This window comes from Panthera tigris, chromosome B4 (genome assembly GCF_018350195.1).
Source record: "Panthera tigris isolate Pti1 chromosome B4, P.tigris_Pti1_mat1.1, whole genome shotgun sequence".
Classification (NCBI taxonomy): domain Eukaryota; kingdom Metazoa; phylum Chordata; class Mammalia; order Carnivora; family Felidae; genus Panthera; species Panthera tigris.
Genome location: NC_056666.1, coordinates 36,928,574 through 36,944,549, shown reverse-complemented (window position 1 = coordinate 36,944,549; position 15,976 = coordinate 36,928,574). Strand labels below are relative to the sequence as shown.

Sequence of the window (15,976 nt, the reverse complement as noted above, 5' to 3'; positions counted from 1 at the left end):
ACCCACCCTGACCACCCTACACTACACCACACCCACACCACGTATGCAGTGAATATATGAAGGGCCAGGAAAACAAAACAAAAAAATCTCATCACATGACTAGTTGCGCTGTCCTTGTCCCAAATCACTAGACTGGGTTTCTCTCCTTTCTTCATAGCTTAGCCTGATGAGAACGTTCTGTCTCAATTGATTCTTGGAAACTGACTTCATTATTTTTTTTTTTTTATGGTGAAAAAATTTATATTTAGATTTAGCCAGCTGGACTCAGTTTAGATGATCCCAATTTTGTTGGCAACATCCAAAGCGTCATAGTCAGGAGCCAGTGGAACATATGTCTTCTTCCCTCCATTGGGCCTGACCAGGGTGTTGACCTTGGCCACGTCAATGTCATAGAGGTTCCTCACAGCCTGTTGGATCTGGTGCTTGTTGGCCTTGACATCCACAATGAAGACAAGTGTGTGGTTGTCCTCTATTTTCTTCACGGCTGACTCAGTGGTCAGCGAGAACTTGATGATGGCATAATGGTCAAGGTTGTTTCCCCTGGGGGCGCTCTTTCCTGGCTATTTGGGCTGCCTTTGAAGACACAGTGTCTTGAGCCATCAAAAGGTAGGTGGCATGCGGATCTTTTTTTTCCTGTGACCGTGGACCCTTTTAGCACCGCTTTCTTGGCCTTCAAAGCCTTTGCTTTGGCTTCAGCTTTGGGAGGGTCAGGGGCTTCCTTCTCTGTCTTCAGTGCCATCTTTGTGAAAGGGCTGGTTCTTGTAAAGGGACTTTAAATCAGACTTCCCTACTGAACACCTTAGTGTTGGCCTAGGGAGGAGATGGGAGAGAAATTGACCTTGTCCTCACCCCAATGCCTTCCCAGTCCTGACAAGCCTCAGTGCTAATGGGCTTTGCTGCCTGCAGAGGGCGTTGAGAGTGGATGAGCAGTGTTGCTCTTTAATTTTCCCTCTCCAGAGCCAAGTTAAATTCCGGAGAACCACATACAGTGAGGATTTTTGTTTTCTTTCTTCCATCCCCAGCCCGGGTGGCGGCAGAGCTCAAAGGGTAGTCTGTTCTGGGGAAAAGACGGCGTCTGCCTCTCTCCCAAACCAGCCCTGATCAAATCCCAAGCAGCCGGTCCTTAGATAACATGGCTGAGAAACCCGAAACCAACAGTTCTGACTCTCATCAGTGCCCAGCATCGCCGTCTGGAAACGGAGACATGCTGCTGAGATGCCACAGTGATTGAGTGTTAAGTGGCATGGCTGGGGTTCTCTCACCAGAGTTTATAGCCTGGACCTATGAACTTAGACAAAGAAGTTTTTCAGAAAGTCTGTCTGGGGTTTGAGCACTGGAGCTGTTTTGTAGCACTCTGCACATGTACTGGCCATTAGGATCATTGTTCTTCCCTAGCAAAGCCATAAGGGAGGTTCATCCAACCGTGCCAAGCACTTGCCTGGGTTGCCTGCAGCATTCCCAGCAGGTGAGTGGATTCACTTGTGTTTGAGGCATGGGAAGGAACATCTGTGTTCTTGCTTTTGCTTTAATAGAGGAAGACATCCTTAAATGAGTGGGCTGAAGAGGAGGCAGGGGAGTAAGAACATTTTCCGTTGTTACAGAGTGTTTATTGAATGACTTCTGGGCAGGATGCTATAGGAGGAGTACAGGTTGTAGAGTCGTAGAACAGATGTGGTCACTGGCAAGCCCTGTTAGGGATTTGAGAAGCTGGGAAGTCTGGAGTGATAGCTGTATATGGAAGAGTTTCTTCAGGATGAAAGAATAGAGGTAGGAAATCCAGTCTCTCCCAGAGGCTTAGAGACCTACAGCGTGTTCTGAAAATGCTGAGAACACCCTCCATGCTGCAGAAGGTGGTGCCAGAGAGCTAAGTCATGCCAGAAAGCTGCCTCTGAGTCTACCATCTGTACAGCCCCCCAAAGGGGAGCGTGTGTACACCTGTGTGTGTTCATGCTTGTGGGGACCAACCATGTGGGTTGTGTCTTGGGAGAAGAGAAGAAAGCACCAAGAGTTCACCGAGAGGTACTAAAGCACCAAGCACCATGGCGAGCCACAGAGCTCTTAGACATCAAACATTCCCAGGACGTGGGAATGAGGCAGAAGCTACCCAGAACTGGGGGTCACTATGCCTTAACTTCAGCTACAAAGTTCCTGACCATTATCTGTAGTAGCAGATTGCAGGATGCAGACAGGAGAGACTGTCATTCTAGTGGGAATTAGTTGTCAAAGAGACTGGAGGTGGAGCTTCAGGGAAGGCTCATTTAGCCTCTGTTTCAGCACCAACTAATGAGCAATGAAGAGCACTGTTCACCCTTTCTCCTTGTGGGTCTCCCAGCCAACAAAGCAAATCTGAGTGGAGGGGAATATTGCTACTACTCTGTGGAAAAGCGTGAACAAGTCAAAGTTAATTTTTTGACTTGGGTAATTGTCCGTTGACTTGCTAGAGAATCCTTTTCCCTGGGGGAAGAAGGAAGGAAGACAAGTGGTAGTAATTTGGAGGCATTTACACTGCACACTGGAAAGGGAAGCAAAACCTAGCAATAGATGCCAAATTTAAGCTTTGAAGCATATAGTTCTGGTCTGGGTCATGCCTTGCATTTGCGACAGATAGAATGAAGAACTCATTTGCTTGGGAGGGAGATGAAGTCATAGCTCTCAGTATGTGAATCGCCCGGGATCTTTCCTGAAAGCCAAGGAGCTTTGTTCTGGTACTTCAGCATAACATCTCTGCCCTCTGTTCATCTTTTCTTTGACTCTCTTCATCTGGTTCATTTGACTCTCTATGATGCGATCTTGTACATATTCTTCTATAAAGATGGTATAAATGTTCATCTGTTTCCCAATCCAGTATGCAAAATTATTTAGGACCACAAATGTAGAGAAACTAAGGCTTGGGGCTTAGTTCATACAATTCTTTCTATCATCCAGAGAGAAGGCCCCAACTGCACTGGAAATCCAGAGGAATATCCAATAAGAAGCATTCAGTGAGGGTTTCCACTTTCTCCCGGGACTAGTCTCCAAAGGAGCAAACTGCAGAAAGTCTTGTAAAAGATGGGACTCATGGAAGGAAGAGAGAGGAAAAAGTGACTTCTTCTGTAAAGAGAAGAGCAGGAAGCATTGGTGAGGGTTGGGAAGGGGGAGAATGAGAAGAATTATCATGTGGCTCGGTGAGTTATGGATGTGCTGAGAGTGAGCTCAGAGTTTCCAGGGTGAATATATTGCTCCAGGGGAACTTCCAGGGAAATATGTGCAAAGGGGAAAAAAAAAAAAAGGCATTGGCTCTGAAGTTAGTAAGCCTGAGTTTGAGTTCCATTTAAGACACAGGTCACTACATCACCTTGAACCAGATATTAAACATCTCTGAGCCCATTTCCTTATCTGTAAAATGGAACTAGTGAAACCTATAAACACAGATGTTTTACGTGAGTTGAAAGAGATAAATAAATGCTTGCCGAGAGGGCCATGGCACTGGGAGATAGCTTCAGCACTGTTCTCTCTTAGGAATTCTCTCAAAGTGAAGGAACTCATTCCTCCCCACTTCACAGCCTAAGACATTGACTTAGTGATGGTCCAGAAACCCTCACTGATTTATCATCAGAATTTCCACTACCAAGGGGCGCCTGGGTGGCTCAGTCGGTTAAGCGTCCGACTTCGGCTCAGGTCACGATCTCATGGTCCGTGGGTTCGAGCCCCACGTCGGGCTCTGGGCTGATGGCTCAGAGCCTGGAGCCTGCTTCCAATTCTGTGTCTCCCTCTCTCTGACCCTCCCCTGTTCATGCTCTGTCTCTCTCTGTCTCAAAAATAAATAAACATTTAAAAAAAGAAAAGAATTTCCACTACCAAGATATCTCCATGAAATACTTTTGAATAGCAGAGAAGCTCCGGAAGTGAAAAACAAGAGTGAGGGTCTGTATGGGCAGAAGGAAGTATGGAAGGTCAGGCCAGAGAAGGAGTGCTCTGGATACGAGGGAGAGAGAACCAGAGGCTAACAATCTGGTTCTAGTTCTGATTCCATCACTTACTGTTTATGTGAACTTGGTGCAGATCACCTTGAAGAAACTGAGGCTTGTGCAGTTCATAAATAGAGGAAAATACTTTTCCTACTACTCTAATGTGGTTGTGAGAAATAAAACACATATGATAAAGACATGAAATTGTTCTCTAAGCTCAAGTTGCCACATTATCCTGTAGGTGTCAGGTTTGAGGAAATGGAAAGGGTGGCCCCAGGATCATGGGATTCACTCAGTATATGCTACATCCCTATGACTAGAATAAGAATTGCTTCGGACACAAGAGTTCTGCCACCACACCTACTCGTCACTGCACACAATTCCCTTTTGAATTCTCTACAAACCAGAATTTTCTGGTCCCTGTGCTAACCTTGGCCTATTTTAGAAAGCTTAGACTGACCTCTCTCACAAAGCTTCTGTAATTTGGGAGAAGAAATTTGGGGCTTGACCTGATGCTGACATTCTAGCCAAGCCGGAGACCAGAGCCCACCCCATCAGAGGGTGGGCATGATGGAAATGATTTTCCTTTTCAGGTGTGGTTTTGCAATGTGACCCTGGGGTATTCTAGACAGGTGCCAGGGCTGAAGTGAGAGAGCAAAAGGACAGTGAAAACCATCAGAAGAACGAGTGAGCATCCAGTTAAATTGACATGACAATGAACAGACATTGGCGGCAATATTGTGCCACTAAAATTATACCTCAACCTATATACTTAGCTCTGGACCTCAGGGAGAATGACAGCCAGCTCAATTGATTGAAAAAAGAATTTGGGTCTCAAAGTCTGGCTGCTGCCTTGCTGTGATGTTAGGAGTCAAAAGGGATTTGGAGCAAGCAGTCTGAAAGCAGACTCTGGGGGTGAGGGATATCTCTGTGCCGGGGAGGTAACCACAGCAGGAAAGAGACAGAAGAGGGAGAGAGAGCCACAAGGTTTCCCACCCTCCTTATCCCTGCCTACCCCTGCACCTTCTCACCATAAGTAGAGAAAGAAATGATCTATTCATTTTTTTGTAAGTAATCTCTACACCTAATGTGGGTCTTGAACTCATGACCCCAAGATCAAGAGCTGCATGCTCTTCCAACTGAGCCAGCCAGATGCCCCAGAAATGATCTCTTTAAGGTATAAGAACATAGAGTGGGAAGAGGAGGGCAAAGAACTGAGGTACGCAAAGTGATCTCTTTCCTTTTCTGAATTTCTTTGGAATTCACTGTTTGGACCAGAAAATCAGCCTTTATGTTGTTAGATCTCTTTTTCTATGGAATATCTTTTCTCCTAGACTAAATGGCATGCTCTCTGTGTTATATCTCTCCCAGTTCCCACATAATAGTTCAAGGGTTTGGTTGATGGAAGTGGTTGTATGTGTTCTCCCAGGAGGGCTAGTTTTGAAGAGAAGATTGTGGCAGGGCTGCCACCTGTTTCCATCACAAAGTCCTGAAAGTGACTCAGCCTAACAGCCAGTCTGGTTGCTCCCAATAAGAGAGAAAAAGAGAGAGAGAAACAGAGAGAGAAAGGCTCTATTTACCGAGACCCTGATCACCTCCCACCTGCCTCAGCCAAGCTTGTCCACACTGGCTGCTCCTGTCTCTCAGTCTTTTGGAGAGAGAAAAGAGCATGGGAAATGTCACATCTATGGTTTGGAACTTTGCAGACATTTTCTTGGGCTACTGTGAGAGAATTGTTCTTCAGATCCACCTTTTTTAAACGAAGTATACCGAAAGTTCTGAGGGATGTTTGCTCCTCAAACATTAATGAATGCTAAAATGGACTTTGTGGTCCATATTGAGAAGGCAAATTTCCCACTTTTGGAGCCTCACAGTGAGGTTGGGGAGTCTGTACGTATCAGTGGGTGGGGCAGGGTGTCAGTTCTACTAAAGCTCCAAGCAGGATGGGGTTGTTCAAGACTGGGCTGGTCCAAGAAAACTTCATAGAGCCTGAAATGGACCTTGAAGCAAAGGCCAAACTTGACCAACTAAAAAACAAAATGTATTGGAGCGTGGTGAATGAATTCATTTTAGCTAAAGCATGTTTCATTGGTCATATAAAGTTGGAAAAGGTTTTGGAAAGCCTTGAATTACAGATTTACAGTTTGCATTTTAATCAGTAAGCACTAAGAAGCCATTAAATATTTTTGAGCAAGGGTATGAATATGTAAAAGAATTTTATAAAGACTATCTGGTGGTAGTGGAGAGTATGTTGGGGGTTGGGGGCTAATTGGGAAAAGTACAACAGTCCCTAAAGATTAGTGGACTATTGAGCATCCAACTAAAGTGTTAGCAGTGAGAAGGGGAAACACAGTACTCAATTCTGTGAACTTCTGTCTTGGAACACTATTTGCATGTTGTCGGTCTGATTTAAAAATATCTGGGAAAAGGGGCACCTGGGTGGCTCCGTTGGTTAAGCATCTGACTCTTGAATTCAGCTCAGGTCATGATCTCATGGTCCGAGTCCCTGTCTCTCTCTACCCTATCCCACCTCCCTCCTCCTCCTCTCTCTCTCTCTCTCTCTCTCTCTCTCAAAATAAATAAATAAATAAATAAACAAACAAACAAACAAACAAACAAACTTAAAAAAAATATCCGGGAATGCTTCTGATCCTTCATTTCTTTCATAGTCTCCTGACCATTTCCCCCAGGAGAGTGGAAAAGAAAACTGCACTATTACCTGTTGACTGTCCTTAGGCAACTCTGCTCCCCTGGACCTCAATTATCTCCCTTAAATCAGATAATAATTATTTTACCTGCCGGAAGGCAGAGAACTGGAACACAGAATATCTTGATGATCTTTTCAATTCTGAGTCCCTTTCTGTTTTATTTTTAATTCTTCTTTAGAACGCTCCATCTACTCTCCCCTAACAGCTCTTTCATCCCAGTCTGGGAGAAACCATTTGGAGTTCAGTCTGGGGTACATACAACTTCCCCAGCATCTCTTGTTGATGTGGTTGAGTCTGGGACAGAAGGGTGTTCAGATCCAACCTGGAGGAAGAAACTGACGGAGTTCAGTGGTCATTGCCTTCCAACTAATATCATGCCTACTCTTGATACCTAAAGTAGGAAGTAGGGTCGTCACGGGCCACGAAAGGTCCTGGAGTCAAGCCTCAGGCGGTACCCCCAACTCTTCCCCAGCATGACCTCTCCCCCACTCCCCCACCCCGCTTCTACCCAGTTTCTACTTCACTTCGGCTTGGGGCGCACCACCACCAAATGCCTGGGCGGTACCTCAGTTGCCCTCGATCACACCAGTTTCGGATCAGAACTGGCCCCCTCCTACACCCCAAACGTCCCGAGCTGGCGGTGGCGCCAATCTCTGGCCGCATCTCTCGCCGCCCAGAGGGGCTCTCCCCTCTTCCTGGGGCTTCTCAGGGGCGGAGTCCACCTGTGCCCCGGGGGCGGGGCCTGGGCGGGGGCGGGACAGGTGGGAGTGCGGTCGCGCCCAGAGCTGGGAGAAAGAGCCGGAGCGGGAGGCAGCGGAGGAGAGGCGGGCCGGCGCGCACCTAGGGGAAGCCTGCCTGTGGGCAGAGTGTGAGCGCCGGCGAGCGGGCGAGGAGGCGGGAGGGAGGGAGGGCGGGCGGCTGCGAGCCTGCGACGAGGAGAGGAGTGGAGAGGAGAGCCGGACGCGGAGGACACTCGGGGGAGGAGGCGCCGGCTCGGCTCGCCGAGAGAGACCTGAGAGGCGGCGCGAGGCGCCCGCGCAGCCGGAGGGACTCCTCGCGCGCGGAGCATGAGCCGGCGCCCGGCTGGAGAGCGGCCGGGAGACACGGCCTCCGCGCAGCCCTGAGACGCTGGGCAGGGGCTGCGGCTGGGCCGCCGTGCGCCGGGGGCACTGGGCCCGGCCGGGGGGCGGGGGCTGGGTGCGGAGCAGCCAGCGCTGGCGGCGGCCGCCGGGGCGCCGCGCCATGGGGAGCCCCCGGGCCGCGCTTCTCCTGCTGCTCCTGCGCCCGGTCAAGCTGCTGCGGAGGCGCTTCCGGCTGCTGCTGGCGCTCGCCCTGGTGTCCGTGGGGCTCTGGACTCTCTATCTGGAGCTGGTGGCGTCGGCCCAGGTCGGCGGGAACCCCCTGAACCGGAGTAAGTAGCGCCGGGGGGAACGGGGAGGGCGCGGAGGTGGGGGGGAGGTGGGGGGAGACACGAACGGTGGCCCCCGCTTTGGGGAGACCCGCCTCTCATGCTCAGACCTGGTTTCCAACTCATTTTCGTGTCCAGGTGCCCGGCGCCGCCCGGCTGCCTACTCCGGGAAGGAAGGGGGGCGTGGGGGGCCGGTCGCCGAGTTCCGAGCCCGGGCCTGCCCGCCGGGGACATCCTTGGGGCTGCTCGCTGCTCCCCTAGGAGGACGGCGGGGAGAGAGGCTCCCGCCCGCCCCGCGGGGATGCCGGCCGAGAAGCCGGGCACCTCCATCCAGAGCGCTCGGCTTGCAGCCCCCCAGCGAGACAAACGCGCGGTCCACGCGCGGGCTGGGGATTTGTGCCCTGGGTGCCCTCCGCCGGTGTCAGCCGAGGCGGCGCGCTCCGGTTAGCGCGGCCCAAACTTTGCTCAGCGCCTTCTCTGTGGCTTGCTCCGTTTCCAGTCCTGATGCGCTTTCTGGGGTTCTTTATTTTAACCATACCTCCGAGGCCCCCCTCACCTCCCCCTTCCCCTACGCCGCCCCCCTCCCAGGCCCTTCCTCTTCCTTACTGAGCCGACCCCTCTCCTCGTTCTGGCAGTCCCTCCAACTAGTTATGCGAAGCTCTCCTTGGAACGCTGCAGAACCTACTAAACTCTCCAGACCCTGCTCTTGGAGACAATGCACGACACGGTGGACCAGGCAGTAGTTAGATTCCTACTCCTCTTTTTAACTTAGACAAAGCCAGTTAATTTTTCTGTGCCTCAGTTTCCTCCTAGGGAAATGGGAGGGAAAGACCTCTTCCTCGTTTTAATTCAACAGCCTGGCCATCCGAAGTTATTTTCAATGTACTGTTGATGGAGCTAACAGAGTAAAACTCTGAAAGTGTCAGGGACTGTAAAAGGACAGTAATGGCAGGAAAAAGGAGTGGAGAAACTCCCAGATGAGGCGGTTCCCTGCCCAAGCCTGAGGAGTTCTAGCACATTGTCTTCCATACCTTCACTTCCCGCTTTCAGGAAGTTGTGAAGGTGTGGTGATGACATTGCGGTGAGAAGGTGCTTGGACAGGTCCTTGTGTCAACTGCTCTGCAAGAGTTGGGTGTGGTGCTTTGCCTCCTCCAGTGGCCAAAGAGAGGGAATTACTGAGGTCAGTAATTGAGCTGGTTCAGGGTAGAGACATATATTTACGGCAGAACCTCTCTGTTGAAGTAATTCTGGCTGTGAGTTAAGAGACTGGGGTTCCAATCCTGGTTCTGCCACTAGCTAGTTGGAGGATCATGGGGAAAATGACAGCTTCTCAGGTAGGAGAAAGTTAGACTAAATGATCTCCAGGGTCCCTTGGAGTCTGGATGCTTAGATCGTGTGATCTTTCCTGCTTGAGCCTTTCCAGTGCAAGAGAGCTCAGCACATCATGAAGACAGCTCTGCTTAGCCTTAGCCCCACAGCTCCAAATTGGAGAGTTCTTCTGATGGCCAAAATTTGCTTTCCCATAGCTTGTTCTTCCCTCCCCTGAGCCTTGTTCTTTCCTCTGAAACACAGAGTGAGCCTACTCTTCTATACTGTGGCCACTCAGTCCCAAGTGGGCATGCCCAGTTGTAGTGTGTGCAGGTGGGAGGCCCTGGGAAAGGATCTCCCTTCTCTCCTTGGGACACCCCTTCTCAATGTGGCTACCATTTTGTTAATATGGTAACCAGGGGGATCCTCTGCACAGATTAAAAACAGAGGAAAGCAGTTGCTTTGTGACCCTGAAGTTAATGATGTCCCTTCCTTCCCTCCCACCCCCCAATACACTTTTTCCTTACCTTAAGTGTGCTTTCTCCTTGGAGACCAGAACTAGTTTGCCATCATCGTAATCTCACATGCTGGCTCCTGATTTCTAACTCCTGTTGTCTTTCTCATCCTTGGCTATCAATTCTTTGGGTCTGTTTGGTTTCCCTTCTAGATGAATCTTAACTCTCTGACTGAGTTTCCTTTTTTTTTTTTTTTTAAATTTTATTTTTAAGTAAGCTCTACACCCAGTGTGGGGCTCAAACTCACAACCCTGAAAGCAAGAGTCATGTGCTCTACAGACTGAGCTAGCCAGGCACCCTCCCCCCCCCAACTGGGTTTCCTTAATCTTTGTTTCCTTTCCCAAACTGACCCTTCCCCAGAAAAATGTTCTTAGCTTCCAATTCAGCAATGTCTTTATTTCTCTAACCATCATTTAAAAATATATATATTTATTTATTTTTGGGAGCGCACAAGCAGGGGAGGGGCACAGACAGGGGGACAAAGTATCCGAAGCGGGCTCTGTACTGACAGTCTGACAGCAGTGAGCCCGATATGGGGCTCCAACTCACCACGAGATCATGACCTGAGCTGAAGTCAGACATTCAACTGACTGAGTCAACCAGGTACCACCCCAACTATCATTTTTAAAGAGAGCCCAAGCCTGGGTACTGATGGGTCATTTGTTTCCTCTTCTCAGCCTCTTAGAACCCCGAAACCTATCTGCTGTGCAGGGTGTTTTCATGCTGGGCTGTCCCATTGTATTCTACTTTTTCCTGAATTTCCTTTTGGAATGAGATTTAAACAGTGGCTGTGGTTTCTGGCTCCTTGTTTCCCATCCTTCTTTGTTTTAAAGAAGCCCAGACATCTTTCATCAAAGTCCCCTCTTGTCCTGTAGGTCTTACTCCCAGCTCAGAACTCTTCCCCTGGAGGGAGAGCAGGGGAGGAGGAATTTAAAAATAGAGGTAAGGAAAGTCTTGCTAGCATTCCCTCCTTTACACCCTGGCATACCAACAACAACCAGGGCAATAAAACTTCCCTCCCAGGACTGCATCCGTGGCCTTGACCACAGCAACCAGAGTCCCATCTTGGCTCTGCTTCCCAACAAGCCACCCTGCCTCCTTTCTCTAGCAGTCCCTGCCAACTCACTCTACCATCAGCCTTCCTGTCATCTGTTAAGGCCAGCCTCCTTTACCAAGAACCTTTCATTTGCCTGTCCCTGTGTGACGGGTACATTGATCTGATGCTGGAAGAAGTGTATGGAGAAATGGCAGTCACAAACTCCAGGGTGGCAAAGTAATGACAGGGGAGCATGCTTCCTGCTTCATCTTCACGGAATAACCCAGTAGTTTAAGATATGGATGATGTGCAATTTGGGCTCCATATGTAGAAAGAGATACAACCACAATTGGAGTAACTTTAGAGAAAAACAACCCAAATCTTTAACAGATAGAAAATGGGTCCCTTGGACAAAAGAATTAGAGCTGTTCACTCACTCATTTAAACAAATATTTATTTAGCACATACCTCGAGCAAGGCATTGTGCTAGGTCGCTTAGATATAATGATGACTAGATTATGGTTTCTGCCCTCTCAACAGCTGTCTCTAGGGAGAGTTCAGGTGCATATATAAAAATAATCGTAATATGAAACAATCATTAAGTTTTACAAATATAGAATCTAGATGTTGCTGTGACACTTCTGGAAATGGGATGTGGTGCTTTCAGCTAATACTTCATGCAAGTGGTGACATTGCAGGAGATCTTGAGGAGTTGGTAAGATTTTAATGGATATGGAAAGAGAAGGCCATTCCAGGCAGAAAGCAGGGTAAACAAAGACCAAGGAAAAGTTAATGTTCGGGAATGTTGAGCATCTGGGTTTGATGAAGCAGAGAGTAGGAGGGAGAATATAGGATGGTGCTATATTATGAAAGACTTTGAATAACAACCTCAAAGACTGGTATTTTTTCAGTAGATAAGAAAAAGCAGTTGAAAGTTTTAGAATAGGGTAGGTAGCATTATAGGATGGAACCGGCAAGGGTAAAACAGTGTTATGATACTTTAGTATGGATGATGCGTGAACAAACAGGGTACTGAAGGTCCCTTGCTGTGGCTGGCATTAACCCTTTAGCTGCTGAGTCATGAAGCTCTCCTGGGGACAGGTTAGGGTGGTAGTGGGACATTCAGAGGGCTTGGGGCACTCACTGTATACCAACATGTTCATAAGTATTTCTGAATTTTGGGGCACCTGGGTGGCTCAGTCGGTTGGGTGTCCAATGTCAGCTCAGGTCATAATCTCACCGCTCGTGGGTTTGAGCCCCGCGTCGGGGTCTGTGCTGATAGCTCGGAGCCTGGAGCCTACTTCGGATTCCGTGTCTCCCCTCTCTCTGCCCGTCCCATGCTTGTGCTCTGTCTCTCAATAATGAATAAATGTTAAAAAAAAATTAAAAAAAAAGTATTTCTGAATTTTAGTAACTGGTACAGCTGTACTGGTGTGTACCAGCTGAAAAGCAGCCCTGGGAACAGACTATTATTGGAAGTTAAAGACTCTCCATTCTGGCAGGTTTTAACAAGTTATACCCATTTGTTCAGATTGGATTAGCTAAATCCTGCCTGAGGGCAGAGGTCTGGACTAAAATGTTTTCTAGGTTCTTTGCTCTATAATTGACCTACTGCTGGGACTAACTTGTTGCTGGAGCCAAGAGATTGCATTTGGGCACAGAGCCAGGGCAGAATGATAGCATGCACCAGCCTCTTTCTAGATCTCACAAGGCCGGGTCTGGTATGTCTCCGTTTTAGTGCCAGGTTTACCTGCTGAACCCCAAAGTATTCTCAAGCCCAGGAATTAATCGGCTTTTGCTGCCTTAAATCTGCAACACATCTCTCTGGTTGGCCCTTGTGATTTCTGATTGACTTTGAATGGGCTGAAACAGGCACACCCACAGATGTCAGCTCCTGGGGTCAGGGTTACCACAGCCATTCTGACCTGGAAAGGATACAGACCCTCTAGTAGCAGAGGTAACTCAGGGCTGAACACTAACCTGAGATGCAGGCAGACAGAGAAGGAGAAGCAAATGAGACCGATGTGTGGGCACAGCAGGGATGGTGTGGCTGAGGGTTGACGCTCAGGCAGAGGTAAGTGTTGAAGGGAAGCACAACTGCTTCCTGTCCTCCGGGTGGCCTGGGACTGTGTTTCATGCTGCGCTGGCTGGACTGCCCTTCATTCCCGTGGCACCTCTGATTCCTGTTCCTGCGTCCTACTTGTGTCTCTTTATGCTGCCATCCTGGCCACCTGGCTGTTGTGTGCATCTTGAAATCACTATCCAATTCTGGGCACACACTAGGCACTTGAATAAATACCTCCTGGTTATGGATGGTAAGCTCCGAATTTCCAAGCACCTGATATTTTCCACTGGCAGATACTTTGTTTATCAGTGACCAGTCCAAGAATAGAACCTAGGAATTCTTGTTCCTTGTACCATAATACATATAAACAACAATAGCCTTTCAACACATATGCAAAAGGTAAGAATTAAGCCATCGATGCTTTTTTACATAAGTGTGTTTTCTTTGGACCCAGTGCGGTCTGTACCTGGAACGCCGTATGTGGCAGTAGGAGACCTTACCCAGACTTGGCCTCTCCTTTCCGTGGTCTCTTCCATTCTCCTTCTGACATGACCAGGCGAATTGCAGCAAAACACCTCGCCACCTCTCCTGTCCACGCCAGCCAGGGACCCTCAGTCCAAGTTGAGGTGCCATTCACCTGCTCAGGGGTGCTAAGGCTACTTACCACTCCCTGTCCTGGGAGTTGTTCAGATGCCCTTCATGGTTATAACTGCTTTGTAGCATGAGGTCTTCTGAAGCAACCACTTCTGTGCTGGTTTTAGGAGCTGCTGGTACTTGCACTGCAGTAATTTTCCAGGCCACAGAGCCTGGTCTTGCCCTCTAGTGCTGAGCTTTATGGAGCAGAGCGGAGCAGCCGCCATAGCAGAATTTGCTTTGGAAGGGGGCCTAGAGGCTGTTCTTGGAGTCTCGTTCTGTACCAAGTTCCACCAGTCTCAAAACCTACCCTTTTATTTTCCACGAACACTTTTACTTATATCCAAGGATGGTGAGGTCTAAACCAGGCCAACTGTATAGCTGAGCTTTCAGACCCTTTTAATCGTGTGATCCACAATTAATAGATTTATATGTTACCCAATATAAAAAAAATACTACTGGAAGAGGTGAGAACAGTTTGGATGGTGTATATAAAGGGCGTTGGGCTGAACATGTTATATATTCTGAGCAAACCATGATGGATAGCTCTTGAAATTTTTGCAGACTTTTAGGTTCTAACAAGTGCTGCTTTCAATGTTAGAAGTATCCATGAGACAAGCAAGAATGAATATTATTTTTATCCTTGTGATATTTTTGTATGTAATTTATTTTTTATGCTAAATTTTAAAAAATTTCTTTACTAGCCAACTTAAAAAAATTTTTTTAAGTTTGAGAGAGAGAGCATGCATGTGAGCACGTGCGGGTGGGGCAGGAGCAGAGAGAGAGAGGGAGGGAGAGAATCCCAAGCAGGCTTTGTCCACACTGTCAGCACAGAGCCTAATTTGGGGCTCAATCTCATGAACAGCGAGATCACAACCTGAGCCGAAATCAAGAGTTGGACGCTTAACAGACTGAGCCACCCAGGTGCCCTTAAACCAATTTTTTTTTAGACAATAAGGATACAAATTGTCCTTGTGGTCCCTGGCTCTGTGTGTGTGTGTGGGTGTGTGTATGTGTGTGTGTTTTGTTTTGTTTTGTTTTGTTTGTAACTTTTCACTGAAGTATCTTATATGTTCAGGAAAGTGCACATATAAAGAAAGTACACATATAAGTGTACAGCTTGAATTTTCACAAACTGAACATACCTGTGTAACGAGCACCCTGATGAAGAAACGGAATATTACCAGTACTTCAGAAGCACTCCTTGAATTCCCTGTCAGTCACTATCACAAGGACAGACTGAATAACTTAGCTTATTTTTATGCTTTGTGTAGAAAAATATGTGCTTTATTTTAAAGTTAATATTTATGATTACAAAAATAATGCATGTTCATCATGCCAGATGACAGCTGTGTATCTAGAACACATTAACTCCTGTAAAATTACTTTCTTGTGCTGTAGGTACCCCAATACAACTGATACAAATAACTTAAGGAGTGGCCAATGAAGACCAAGAGCCTAAATGCTATGCGATCTAGCCCTATGAAACTGTCCATTAGGGGGTAGCCGGGTGGCTCAGTCAGTGGAGTATGTGACCCTTGATCTAGGGGTTGTGGGTTCGAGCCCCAGGTTGGGTGGAGAAATTACTTAAAAAATATACATTTTTAAGTTTATTTATTTATTTATTTTGAGAACGAGAGAAAGGGTGTCAGTGGGGGAGGGATATAGAGAGAGGGAGAGAGAGAGTATCCCAAGCAGGCTCTGCACTGTCAGTGTAGAGGCTGATGCAGGGCTTGAACTCACGAAATAAGAGATTATGACCTGAGCTAAAGTCGGACGCTTAACTGACTGAGCACTCAGTCTCCCCAACTTTTTTTTTTTTTTTTTAATGTTTATTTATCTTTGAGAGAGAGAGCGTGCATGCACTGGTAGGGCAGGGGCAGAGAGCAGAGACAGAGGGTCTGAAGCAGGCTCTGCCACTAAAATAGAGAGCCCCACGTGGGGCTCGAACTTGAGAACCGCGGCCAGATCATGACCTGAGCTGAAGTCAGGTGCCGAACTGACTGAGCCACCCAGATGCCCAAAAAATAAAATCTTAAAAAAAGAGAGAGAGAAATAGCTATGTTTCTTTTGAGCAACTTTTTTATTGTCCATATAAATTGTATAACCACCAGGTATTTTCCTTTGTGTTGGTTACTAGAAGACTTTAGAATTCAATTTTTAGTTGGCCTGAAAAAAGTGTAAAAGGCTTTGTGACCTGCCTTTTAGTATCAATTTTATGCCTATACCTTTATTTTTTCTTTTCACCCCACAATGACTTCTAGTTTATGTCATCTTATATTCTATGATCCTTGTAAACCACTTTAACTTTTTCTGAAGCAAAGGCATAAAAGAAATCAATATAAGTGCTGTGGTA

The 15,976-nt window shown here is 47.6% G+C and overlaps 1 protein-coding gene and 1 pseudogene across 1 annotated transcript in view; one reads left to right on the top strand and one right to left on the bottom strand.

The window, feature by feature from the left end:
- Positions 1-259: 259 nt before the first annotated feature.
- Positions 260-739, bottom strand: LOC102953456 (annotated as a pseudogene).
- Positions 740-7,897: 7,158 nt separating this feature from the next.
- B4GALNT3 (beta-1,4-N-acetyl-galactosaminyltransferase 3) overlaps positions 7,898-15,976 on the top strand; it is a 101,757-nt gene continuing 93,678 nt past the window's right edge. Inside the window, exons 1-2 of the mRNA XM_042993669.1 lie at positions 7,898-8,066; positions 9,114-9,144. Coding sequence (XP_042849603.1) covers positions 7,898-8,066; positions 9,114-9,144 — 200 coding nt within the window. The remainder of the gene's footprint in view (positions 8,067-9,113; positions 9,145-15,976) is intronic.